The sequence below is a fragment of the Monodon monoceros genome, unplaced genomic scaffold, assembly GCF_005190385.1.
Source record: "Monodon monoceros isolate NGI ecotype Baffin Bay Population unplaced genomic scaffold, NGI_Narwhal_1 Super_Scaffold_21, whole genome shotgun sequence".
Lineage (NCBI taxonomy): Eukaryota > Metazoa > Chordata > Mammalia > Artiodactyla > Monodontidae > Monodon > Monodon monoceros.
The window spans coordinates 88925884-88939462 of NW_021703778.1; the positions used below are offsets into that span (position 1 = coordinate 88925884).

Consider the following 13579-nt stretch of genomic DNA (forward strand, 5'->3'; position numbering starts at 1 on the left):
ACCGCTGTTTGATTCTGCGTCAAACCCGACTTCAGGGGCCGTCGTAAAACTGTCGCCCTTCGTCTCTGGGACCGGCCACAGGGTCCCACTCGCCTCCGGCGGGGCGTCTGGATCTGCGGGTGTCAGTTTCCCTCAAGATGGCGGAGGAGGAGGCTGGGGACGCAGAGAGGATGGAAGTCAGCACGGAGTTGCCTCAGACTCCACAACGACTGGCCTCTGTAAGTCCGTGTAGGCTAGTTGCTTTTGTCCCCCCGAGTCCTTCCCTACCGCGTTCAGGAGGATGTGGGGCTTCACCCCTTACGGTGGCTCTGGGGAGCGGGAGTCGTATGGATTGATCAGAAAGGAAGCCACAGAATAAAGTTAGTCATCATCCACATTCCTGCCGGCCAAGTCTCCGGTGTATAATGACTGTCATTTATTAGCCGTGACGAGTTCAAGCTTGTCTCTATCCTGAAATAGAAAGAACTGGTAATGTTATTAGATGGTCTGGTGTAGGGGTTTGGAGGAAGAGCCATTTTACGACAGACGTAGTGTTAACCCCTCCTAGACGATAGGCGTCCAGGACGGGGCACCTAGTGTGGTATTGCATAGCTGGCTGGGTGGGGCTTCATAGTGACAGGGAATGCTGCCTCTGTCAACTCACGTCAAGATATAGGGTGTAGGAGTTGTAGTCCTTCGTTGTAGCATCTTGAGAACCCAGGCCTAATCCTCCGTGGAGAAACCCATCATCTGTCGTTGCTTTTTACAAGTGAAGAACAGACTTTCAGACATTTCAAGTCAGAGCGATACCATTAATTAATATCGGAATCTATACTTTGCCCTTGTATTTTGAAAACCAAAAAAAAAAAAAAAAAGGGAAGGCAGAGATAGTAAATTTGAGTCAATAGTCTGACTACAGGGAGAAAGCTGACTGAGGAGGATAAGAGGTAGGGGGGCAACATTAGGGAATGTTCTGGATGTCCCCAGGCACCTAGTGGGGAGGTATATAGAAAATATTCAAATATTGGTCACTGCATGCTGTGAAGAGTTTTATTAATTTATCTTTATTGGTGCATATAGAAAGGTGTGGGATTACACCTCTTTCTGAAGTTTCTTTGGTTTGTAGTTTTAATAAAATCATTTTTGAAGTATTTTAACCCTGCAGACACTTACTTGAGCATTGTTTTATGAGAGAACAGAGTGAGCTCCAGAAAAGAGTCCACCTCAGGGACTGAAGAGACTGGCTGGGAGACAGAAATCAGGTGGGGAAGGAGTTGGACTAAGGGTTTGGCCATCAACTAGGGCAGTGCTTGCAACCATCCTCTACCCCAAGTAGCAGTTCAACCTCATTTCACCGTATTGAAGGGGAAAGCATGTGTTTGAGATGATAAGAAATGAGAAGATAGGGAAACTTTAGAAGCAGCTGAAACATCTGGTCTTAATGTAAAGCTGTGCTTCTTACATCTTCTAAGGAGTGGAGAAACTGTGCTGTGGTCAGAAGTGTTATCGTAATTTTGTATTGCTAAATATGACTAGTGTTTATTTAAAGCTTTGATATATTAATTCCTTCCAGGTGGTACCAAAAAACCTCATCAATCTGGATCTTACTTATTTGGGATTGGAGATAATGGTACAGGAATTCAGCTAGAATTATGTTGCAAACTCTTCAATATTAGATTTCCTTGGGCAAGGTTTTGGGTTTTGCAAGATAGTAGGTAGATGACAAGAGAAGTGTAAAAGCCTCAGGTAACTCACACTCTAGAGACACAGGTAGGACAAGTGCTCAAATTTTAATACAAGATAGGGTGATGTAAGTGAATGAAGACCTGTGACTGGTGAGCCTCCTGATCACTTTTTTGGCTTGGCTCTCTCTATTTTAGGACTCCAGACATCTTCCTAGTTTCCTATTCTTTTTAAAAATACCACCTTCAATTTTATCCTGACAATGGAGTAAGACACTGGCTTTTCCAGTTTACTTCTTCTTCTCGATTAAGCGATTAAGCGAAGTGAGCTCAGAGATTCTTTAACATTTGAATGATTTGAATCTTAAATCACCATTGGGAGGCAGGGGAAAACAAAATAGTAAATATGGAACAGTTACAGAGGTCTAAGAAATCTTACCAATTCCATTAGAGTCTTGTCCCTGGGTATTATATAGTTTCTGTTATTCTTAAATCAAACTTCCTTCTTAGAGCCCAGGTCTTTTTTTTACTGTCACGTTGCAATCAACAGGCATGAAGTCTCTCAAATTCCTGACATCACATAACATGCAATTAGAGTGAAGTAATAGGTATGAATTATTGGACATTTATTAGAAGAGCCATTGCTTAAGAATAATTAGGGGAGTTGATTCTGTAGGTCTAGGGTGGGGTCTGAGAATTTGCACTGCAAATGAAGTCCTGGTCTGTGGGCCACAGAGTAAGATTTAGCCAGAGACATTTAGAAGTTCTCAGTATAGAGTTGACAGTTGAGGTTGTGGGGATGGATAAGATCTTTGAGGAGGAAAGTCTGTGTTTGTGTGTGTGTTTATACATACACAGAGAGAAAGAGACAGTCACACAGAGAGGGAGGGAGGAAGAGAGGGAGAAGCGAGGAAGACAGGAATGATTGAATTTCAGGGATAGACAGTGGAGGAAGGAGCTAGAAAGGGAGCAGCCAAGCAGGTAGGAGGTGAGAGTAGTGCAGTGTCATAGGGTGTAGTTTCTAGGAGAGGGTAGTTTATTGGGTCTAGGGAGGTGAAGAGTGAGAAAAATTGGGAATTCATAGTATGTGGAGTGGTCTGACAGAACTTCTGCCTTCTGTCTTCATTAACTGGATTTTCTTTATTAAGTCCATCTCAAAAGATGCCTCCTGGTATGGTACTAAACTCTTTTCTTTTCCCTGTCTACATCCTCTGCCCATGTGATTTCATCCAGTTCTGTGGCTTTAAATACCATCTGTATTCGTTCAGTTCCCAAATTTGTATCTCAGGGTCATCTCACTTTTGAGCTCCACAGTCACAGGTCCGTCTGCCTACTTGACATATCCACTTGGATGTCTGAAAAGTGTTTCAAACGGAGAAGCAATTAGGAAGCTACTACAGTAACCAAGCCATAGTTGCTGGTGGCTTGTACTAAAGCGATATCACTGGAGATGAAGAGAAGTGGATGGATTGGGGAGAGATTTTGGAAGTATGGTAGAAGTAGAAAGATTTGTTTATGGTTTAGGCATGAGGGAAAAGGGAAGAAACAGATGACATCTGGATCCCCAGTTTTTGACTTAAGTATTCATGATTGTGGCTGTGTCATATACTGAGAGGAAAGACCAGGTTTTGGGAGGGCAAAGAAGGGAGACATCAAGTTTTGTTATCCCTGTCTCAGTAGATGACTCTTCCATAATAGCTCTTGAATACAAACAATTCTGTCTGTCTCCACTCCATCTCTTTAGTCCTAGCCACCATCTGTTGCCTAGGCAAGTGCAGTGGCCTTTTAACTGGTCTCTTAGCTTCTGTTTTTGCCCTCTTCCAGTCCATTCTCCACGGAGCAGCCAGAGAAATCTTTGTAAGACTAAATCAGATCATGTCAATCTCTTGCCTAAATCCTTCAGTGGTTTCCCATCTACTTGGAAAAAAATCTAAACTCATTGCATGTTCTTCAAGATCTGGCCTGATCCAGCCCCTCCATCTCCCCTCATTTTCTGTTACTTTCTCTTCATTCACTTTTAGCCACCCTAGCTTCCAAAATAAGTCCAAGCTCTGTCTTACTTCAGGGCCTGTGCCTTTGCTTGCTGTTCTTTTTCATAGAGTGTTCTTCCTGTTTTTTCTTGATACTTACCTTGTCTAAAAGATGGGTTCCTTTTACCATTCTCTGTCAAAGCACCCTGTTAATTTCCTCCACTGCACTTATTACAATCTGTGATTACTGTATTGTCTTTATTTATTTAAATGTCAGTTTCTCCTACCAGAATGTAAGTTCTGTGAAGGCAAGGATCATGTCTGACTTGATCATGATCACTTCCTGATCATGTCAAGGAAAAATTATCTACAATCTCATGTGTATAGGGGATCTTTAAGAGATAACATAGTCTTTTTATAGTGGACTTTAAAATATTGAGATATAGAGGAAGGAATGAGAAGTTATATGCTATTTTCAGTGGAGGTGATTTTCCTTAGAAATCTGTATCTCTTATTTTAGGCCAGAGCACAGCTTTCTGTAGTAAGAGCATACTTAGAGTGAGAAAACGAGGATGAAAACCAAAGTCTCTCTTTTTAAAAAATAAATAAATTTATTTATTTATTTTTGGCTGCACTGGGTCTTTGTTGCTGTGTGCAGGCTTTCTCTAGTTGCAGTGAGTGGGGGCTACTCTTGGTTGCGGTGTGCAGGCTTCTTATTGTGGTGGCTTCTCTTATTGAGGAGCACGGGTTCTAGGCACGCGGGCTGCAGTAGTTGTGGCACGCGGGCTCAGTAGTTGTGGCACACGGGCTCAGTAATTGTGGCACACGGGCTCAGTAGTTGTGGCACACGGGCTTAGTTGCTCCGCGGCACGTGGGATCTTCCTGGACCCGGGATTGAACCCGTGTCCCCTGCATTGGCAGGCGGATTCCATAGCAGAGCCTAGTGACAGTTATTTTTTCATCAGCATCTCCTAATTTCTATTGTAGGCAGCTAGGGAAAATTCTGATTTTCAGTACCAAATTCTGTAGAGTCCGATGAAGTTAAGTTTTAAAACTTCAAGTCAAGAGTGACAGCTTCGGGCTTCCCTGGTGGCGCCGTGGTTGAGAATCTGTCTGCCAATGCAGGGGACACGGGTTCAAGCCCTGGTCTGGGAAGATCCCACGTGCTGTGGAGCAACTAGGCCCACGAGACACAACTACTGAGCCTGTGTGTCTGGAGCCTGTGCTCCGCAAAAAGAGAGGCCGCGATAGTGAGAGGCCCGCGCACCGTGATGAAGAGTGGCCCCCGCTTGCCGCAACTAGAGAAAGCCCTCGCACAGAAACGAAGACCCAACACAGCCAAAAATAAATAAATAAATTAAAATAAAAAATAAAAATTAAAAAAGAGTGACAGGTTCAGTCCTACTAGTAATTTATCTAGTAATTTATCTAGATGAGCTGGTGCTTGAGACTGACTGCTTATGTTTAATAACAGACATTGTCTTGCAAATAAAGAGGTTTTTGTCCTCAGTACTGCATAGAGTGTCTGTCTGGGTAGATATGTATATAAATCAGTGATGCAGGATGAACCAATGCAGTATCTTGCCCGTCCTTTCTTCGTGTGTGCTGGCTTTGAGGGTTACCTCAGATTTCTTTGAAGGTGTTAATCATATGTTGTGTTCTGTGAAACAATTTTCTTTAAGCTTTTAACTCAGATGGCTTAAAACAAACTATTAAGACCTCTTTAGTCCCGAGTGATTTCTGTGAACTCCTATGTGTTCTTCTAAGATATTCTGGTTCACATGCCTCCTGTTGAAGAAACAAAAGTTATTTCATGAGTTTGTTTTTTTAAAGCATTTGGTACAGCTTTTTTTTTTTTAATGTTGTTACACCCTGTAGTAAGCTAAGTGCTTATGGAAATACGCTCTACTAAATAATGCTATTGAAAGACCCCAGAAGAGTTATTGTGCTTCCATAAGTGCCTACTTGCTATCCAGGAATGACACAGGCCCTGTCCAGAATGGAGTTTGTTTTTGATCACTTGAATGTAATTCTCCTTCTAATAGTTTACTTAGTGCTATTCTTCAGAACGAAGTCTGTTTGACTTGTTTGGAGGAGTGGGGCTATAACCACTTAATGTGTCTTTATGGACTACCTTTAAAAGTCCTTTGAACTTTTGGTATTGTTGGATAAGCTAGAAATGACTTTAGCCACAGGGGGAAAAATCTGTAAATTTATGCATTTATGTTTTTATATATACATACTCTGCCTTGCAATCTAAGAAAGAATTTTAGTTGTATTGGAAATATTTATTCAATACAGTAGAAAGAGAATATGAGATATGTACCCCATAGTGTAGGAAACCGAAATCATTCATCCAGAGACTTCAAGGAGAGCTTAGAAAATTGGAGCATGAGCCTATGGTCAGAGCAGAAAAGGAAGAGAAAGGCTTAGAAGGGATGGTATGCTTTCGAAAACGAAATTCTGACAGCATGAATATATGTATATTATCTCAACAGGAAAGAAGAGGGAGGGGCCTTATTTGTCACACTACTCTATATTTGATTCTGGCTAATTTTATCAATGCCATGAGGACATAGTAGACTTATATACAAAACAACACAAGGCTTAACAGACATAGGACCGATATGTTATAGGACACACACATAAAATCTCCTTAGGCTAAATTTTGCATCAAAACTAACAAGGTGAAATTTAATTGCCATGAAAGTAAAGACTATGTCTAGGACTGGGTATTTGTGTGTAGGACTAGGTCTTTTATGTGAATGATTTGAGGGTTTTAGTTTTCTGCAAACTCACTAAGTCATAATGTGATGTGGCTGCCAAACAAACAAAAAAGCGAACTTTTAAAGCAGTTTAGTGTCCTGGATAAGGAAGGTAATAAGCAGTCCCACTCCTATGTACAGAGACATATTGTGCATGTTCTATGTAAGAGAGAGAGTGCATGTTCTATGTAACATGGAGAGTGGTCTGGATACCATGTCATTAGGGATGGCTAAATTTCATTTCTAGGAATGAACAGATTTCTTTAGTTTCTACATTCCTGTTTAGCCCTGGAATAAAGAAACTAATGAGAGACATAATATTTAGCTTCATTTATTTGATAGGTTGTTGGGTGAAAGAGCAGAGTAATTTGTATTGGATTATTTCAGGCAGCATAGGATAAAAGTTACAGGAAGGTAGATTTTGGTTTAATTATGAGCTGTAAGAATGGAAGTTGGCTGAGTGGATGTGTTCAGACAGGCTTAGGGAGCTGATTATCAGATATGTTTTAGACAGGGTTTCCCTATGGGATAAGTGGGTGCACTAGGGTTTTTGTTGTTTGCTTGTTTTTAAACTTCATAAACCTGTCAAATAGTATTACAAGAAAATTTAGTATAACCAAAAGATTTCTTGGTGCCTAGAGGTGCTACAATTACTAGTCCAGTACTTGCTTTGAGCAGTTCTGCCGCCTCCAGATTTTGTTATACCTTTAAAACAGGGGAATTAGAAACAGAATTACAGGCCCTCCATAGATGTCCATCAGTTATCTAAGGAAGGGTAAATTGTGATTTGAACAAAAGGAACCTAGTGTACTTAAAGTAAGTTCTGTTTTCAGACTGATATTACCAGTCATCCCAGTCCCTGGGTCAGAGTTGAAAACATATTTTTTAATCTCCATGGGGATGAGGAAAATGTTTGGAATGTTTGGGGATTTAAATGTTGTGAGAATTTGTTTTTACAGGACAGTCAATTGGGAAAGTCTTCCCTTAACTCCAGATGTTGAAAAAAGTTTTTTTCCCTGAACATGAAAATAAAAATTTCTTAATTTAATCATGTCTCAAATTGGAGAAAATACTAAAAGCAACCAACCAAAGAATCAAACCTACTCCAGTCACCAGTAATTCCTGAACATGTCACCCAGTAGAATACATCCTGTATAGTTTTTCTTATCTAGAAAAAAAACCCCAGAAATCTTAGTTGAAAAAAATTTTTTCATACTTGCAGCAGTCATCTAGGAAAAAATTTTTGTGAAACAGCGTAATTGTACTTTATCTCCTGTAAGAATTTCGTAAACAGTTTTAGAAGGCTTAATGTTATTATTTGCTTTGTTCTCTTTAGCAAGAAGTCTATAACTTTCAACAATGACTGAGACCTTTTGTTAAGTACTTGAGATAGGCTTGTGTGAATACAAGGATTTGGAAGGAAAGTTCCTTCCCTCAAGGAGCTGAAAATCTGGTTGAAGAGGCTCGATGTACACATTTAAAGGTAACTAATGTTATCTGGCAAAGGTACAGGTGCTGAATGAGTACCTTCTTTAGTAAGTGCTGCATTGGAGTTACAGGGGAGAGAAATTTTCTTAAATGGGTCAGTGAAGTGTTCATGGAGGTGGGCTTTGAGCTAAATCGACCTTAAGGAACAACTAAGGTGGGGGGAGGTGGAAGGATAGAGAGCTAGTGGTAAGGTCAGTGGAGAGGGCATTGATGGCATCAACACCCAGACATTCTGTCCAAATCATCCAATTATGTAAAGATAACATTTTAAAATATCAGTTCCTCAGACTGAGACATGTAATGACAGGGATATAATTTAAGAATATTTAGTGGTATTCATTTAGAGGGAAAAATTAAAAAGAAGGCAAAGCTTTGTTTTTTGTTTTGTTTCACTATTAAAGTGAAATTGAGCAAGTCTTAAGGGTAAATTTAAAAGAATAATGTATTTATATTTGGTTAAGTAGAATGAACACTGAACTCTGGGAGTCAGGATACCTAAGTTCTATTCCTGACCCTGATAGTATTCAGTCTTGAACAAGCCAGTTTACTTTTTCCTTGTCACTCAGTTTTAAATGAAGGACTTGAACCAGAATAGATCCCTTAGGTTTTTGGTGATTCTCAAGTTTCTCATGTTCTTGAAAATATTCTTGAAAACTAGAACAGAAACTAGTTCTGTGCCTTCCATAATTAGGAAGGACAGAAAAAGGTTTTTGTTTGGTGTATAGGACTGAATATACAGGATTTTTTTTTCTTTAGTGCTGTTTGAAGAAAAGAACTTTAGGTACACCATAGAACATTAAATCTGCTAGTTATAGTTGTTGCCAGGTATGCAGAGAACACAAGTTGTTGGTTTGTGAGTATCCTAGAAAAGTTGGAGTTAGAATATTGGAAGGTTTAGTTCATTTTTTAAAAAAAGATTTTAGTAAAATATTAAAAATTTTACAGTTAAAAAATTACTCCCAAAATATGGAATCACTGTAAGGATATTATTCATATTAGGTAAGCAGACATACAAATTCCATGAAAGTATGCTAAAATCCCACTACCCACTACTGTTAACATTTTGGTATATATTCCATCTAACTTTTTCCCCATGTTAATATATATAACACTTAACCAAAATGAGATTTTATACACACTGCTTTGTAACCTACTTTAATGTACTGTGTATCTTCAATGCCTTTCCATTAGATGGAAATAGACATCTTCAGTTATCAGCTCTTTTTTTCTAACTTCTTATTTTGAACTCATTTTAGACTTTTAGAAAACTTAGAAAAATAACACAGACAGTTCTCTTATATCCCTCACTCCTGCATCCCCTAATGCTAACATCTCACATAAATGTAGAACAATTATTAGGGACCAGAAATTAATATTGCTACTAACTAAACGACAGACCTTATTCAAATTTTACCAGTTTTCCTACTAATATCCTTCTTCTGTTCCAGGATCCTATTGAGGATCCCACCTGACATCCCACCTGTTTGTCTCTTCCAGTATGTAACAATGTCTCACTTTCTCCATAGTCTCCTTCCAGTTTGTAAGTGTCTTGGTCTTTCCTTGTTTTTCATGACCTTGACATGACTACTCAAGAATATTGAGCAGTAATTTTGTGTCATGTTCCTTAATTTGGGTTTGATGTTTTCTTAAGTTTGGAATGAGGGCATACATTTTTGGCAAGAATAACACAAAAATGGTACCATATCCTTCTCAGTGAATCATATTAAGGGATTCTTGATATCAATATTTCTTATTACTGGTGATATTTATCTTAATCATTTGGTTAAGTTGGTATCTGCAGGGTTTCTCTACTTTACACTTACTATCTTTTTCCCTTTGTAGTTAATAAGTATCTTCAAGGGAGATACTTTGAGAGTATTTGGCATCATTTTATTTTATTTTTAAAAAAATTTAAATTGATTTTAATTGGAGTATAGTTGCTTAACAATGTTGTGTATTTGGCATCATTTTAAACGGTGTATTCCTATAGTTTTTTGAGTGGCTCCCCCACCCTGCCCCTTGATTGCAGAGGTATTGACACTTGTCAAACAAGGTCAAACAGAATTACATTGTTTGAAGTAAAAAGTGAAAATTCTTAGACCCTCTCCGCAATTCCTTTTCTCCATGTAATCACTGTAAACAGTTTGATGTTTCTCTTTCTAGACACTTAACTCCATGTTTAGGAAACATCTATATATATCTCTATACATTTATATACATGTGTGTATGTTGAATTAGGAAACTCAAATTTGTAGAAATATATAAAGTAAATATAATTTAGGTTTTCATTTAATTTACAAAAATGAAATTTTATTATTTTAAACTTGCTTTTTCGGGCTACAGTATTTTATGATATTCTGACTGCATAGAATGGTATAGATGTATCTTTATTGATAGACATTTAGGTGGACGTTTTTTCACAGTTACAAGTAACATTGTGCACACAGTGGAATATATATATATATATATATATATATATATATATATATATATATATTTTCACAGTAGGGCAGGTGTGGCTAAATGATAGATTCCATCATTTCTTTAAACTATTCCCCTATTGATGGACATTCAGTTTTTTTTTCCTGATATGAATAACTTTGTACATGAAATGTGTAGATGGCAAAAGCTTTGAAATGATTTCTAATAGATTATATAGTAAAAATTGAAATAGTAAAAATGGGTATGTAGTGAAAAATAAATACAGGGGTCTTTCCACTGTTAACAATGTATTTTGAATCCTTTCAGAGGTTTTCTACTCAAATGTAAGCATATACATATATATCTCCTCTTCATTCTCTTCCCTTCTTCCTTTATAAATGGTAGCATACAGTACTTACTGTTCTGTACCTTTTGTTTTTTTGTGTGTTTTTTTTTAGTATTAGTTGTTTTTTTGTTTGTTTGTTTGTTTTATACTACAGGTTCTTATTAGTCATCAGTTTTATGCACATCAGTGTATACATGTCAATCCCAATCGCCCAACTGAGCACACCAACATCCCCACCCCACCGCAGTTTTCCCACCTTGGTGTCCATACGTTTGTTCTCTACATCTGTGACTCAACTTCTGCCCTGCAAACTGGTTCATCTGTACCATTTTTCTAGGTTCCACATACATGCGTTAATATACGATATTTGTTTTTCTCTTTCTGACTTACTTCACTCTGTATGACAGTCTCTAGATCCATCCACGTCTCAACAAATGACCCAATTTCGTTCCTTTTTATGGCCGAGTAATATTCCATTGTATATATGTACCACAACTTCTTTATCCATTCGTCTGTTAATGGGCATTTAGGTTGCTTCCATGACCTGGCTGTTGTAAATAGTGCTGCAATGAACATTGGGGTGCATGTGTCATTATAAATTATGGCTTTCTCTGGGTATATGCCCAGTAGTGGGATTGCTGGATCGTATGGTAATTCTATTTTTAGTTTTTTAAGGAACCTCCATACTGTTCTCCATAGTGGCTGTATCAATTTGCATTCCCAACAACAGTGCAAGAGGGTTCCCTTTTCTTCGCACCCTCCCCAGGATTTGTTGTTTGTAGATTTTCTGATGATGCCCATTCTAACTGGTGTGAGGTGATACCTCATTGTAGTTTTGATTTGCATTTCTCTAATAATTAGTGACATTGAGCAGCTTTTCATGTACTTCTTGGCCATCTGTATGTCTTCTTTGGAGAAATGTCTATTTAGGTCTTCTGCCCATTTTTGGATTGGGTTGTTTGCTTCTTTAATATTGAGCTGCATGAGCTGTTTATATATATTTTGAAGATTAATCCTTTGTCCGTTGATTCATTTGCAAATATTTTCTCCCATTCTGAGGGTTGTCTGTTCGTCTTGTTTATGGTTTCCTTTGCTGTGCAAAAGCTTTGAAGTTTCATTAGGTCCAATTTGTTTATTTTTGTTTTCATTTCCATTACTCTAAGAGGTGGATCAAAAAAGATCTTGCTGTGATTTATGTCAAAGAGTGTTCTTCCTATGTTTCCCTCTGAGAGTTTTATAGTGTCCGGTCTTACATCTAGGTCTCGAATACATTTTGAGTTTATTTTTGTGTATGGTGTTAGGGAGTGTTGTAATTTTATTCTTTTACATGTAGCTGTCCAGTTTTCCCAGCACCACTCATTGAAGAGACTGTCTTTTCTCCATTGTATATCTTTGCCTCCTTTGTCATAGATTAGTTGACCATAGGTGTGTGGGTTTATCTCTGGGCTTTCTGTTTTGTTCCACTGATCTATCTTTCTGTTTTTGTGTCAGTACCATATTGTCTTGATTACTGTAGCTTTGTCGTCTAGTCTGAAGTCAGGGAGTCTGATTCCGCCAGCTCCATTTTTTTCCCTCAAGACTGCTTTGGCTATTCGGAGTCTTTTGTGTCTCCATACAAATTTTAGGATGATTTGTTCTAGTTCCGTAAAAAATGCCATTGGTAATTTGATAGGGATTGCATTGAATCTATAGATTGCTTTGGGTAGTATAGTCATTTTCACAGTATTGATTCTTCCAGTCCAAGAACATGGTATATCTATCTCTCCATCTGTTGGTATCATCTTTAATTTCTTTCATCAGTGTCTTATGGTTTTCTGCATACAGGTTTTTGTCTCCCTAGGTAGGTTTATTCCTAGGTATTTTATTCTTTTTGTTGCAATGGTAAATGGGAGTGTTTCCATAATTTCTCTTTCAGATTTTTCATCATTAGTGTATACGAATGCAAGAGATTTCTGTGCATTAATTTTCTATCCTGCAACTTTACCAAATTCATTGATTAGCTCTAGTAGTTTTCTGGTGGCATTTTTAGGATTCTCTATGTATACTATCATTATCATGTCATCTGCAAACAGTGACAGTTTTACTACTTCTTTTCCAATTTGTATTCCTTTTATTTCTTTTTCTTCTCTGATTGCCTTGGCTAGGACTTCCAAAATTATGTTGAATAATAGTGGTGAGAGTGGACATCCTTGTCTCGTTCCTGATCTTAGAGGAAATGCTTTCAGTTTTTCACCATTGAGAATGATGTTTGCTGTGGGTTTGTCGTATATGGCCTTTATTATGTTGAGGTAGGTTCCCTCTATGCCCACTTTCTGGAGAGTTTTTATCATAAATGGGTGTTGAATTTTGTCACAAGCTTTTTCTGCATCTATTGAGATGATCATATGGTTTTTATTCTTCAATTTGTTAATATGGTGTATTGCATTGATTGATTTGCATATATTGAAGAATCCTTGCATCCCTGGGATAAATCCCACTTGATCATGGTGTATGATCCTTTTAATGTGTTGCTGGATTCTGTTTGCTAGTATTTTGTTGAGGATTTTTGCATCTATATTCATCAGTGATATTGGTCTGTAATTTTCTTTTTGTGTAATATCTTTGTATGGTTTTGGTATCAGGGTGATGATGGCCTCATAAAATGAGTTTTGGAGTGTTCCTTTCTCTGCAATATTTTGGAAGAATTTGAGAAGGATGGGTGTTAGCTCTTCTCTAAATGTTTGCTAGAATTCACCTGTGAAGTCATTTGGTCCTGGACAGTTGTTTGTTGGAAGATTTTAAATCACAGTTTCAATTTCATAACTTGTGATTGGTCTGTTCATATTTTCTATTTCTTCCTGGTTCAGTCTTGGAAGGTTATACCTTTCTAAGAGTTTGTCCATTTCTTCCAGTTGGTCCATTTTTTTGGCATATAGTTTGTAGTGTTCT

At 38.0% G+C, this 13579-nt stretch overlaps 1 protein-coding gene across 3 annotated transcripts in view; it reads left to right on the top strand.

Moving 5' to 3' along the window:
• Window positions 1-51: 51 nt before the first annotated feature.
• Window positions 52-13579, top strand: part of UBR1 (ubiquitin protein ligase E3 component n-recognin 1) — a 168866-nt gene continuing 155338 nt past the window's right edge. For 2 of the 3 annotated variants that reach the window (XM_029237186.1, XM_029237188.1), the window contains exon 1: window positions 52-218. In XM_029237186.1, coding sequence (XP_029093019.1) covers window positions 138-218 — 81 coding nt within the window. In that variant the 5' untranslated portion in view covers window positions 52-137. The remainder of the gene's footprint in view (window positions 219-13579) is intronic. The other variant, XM_029237187.1, reaches the window with a different exon arrangement.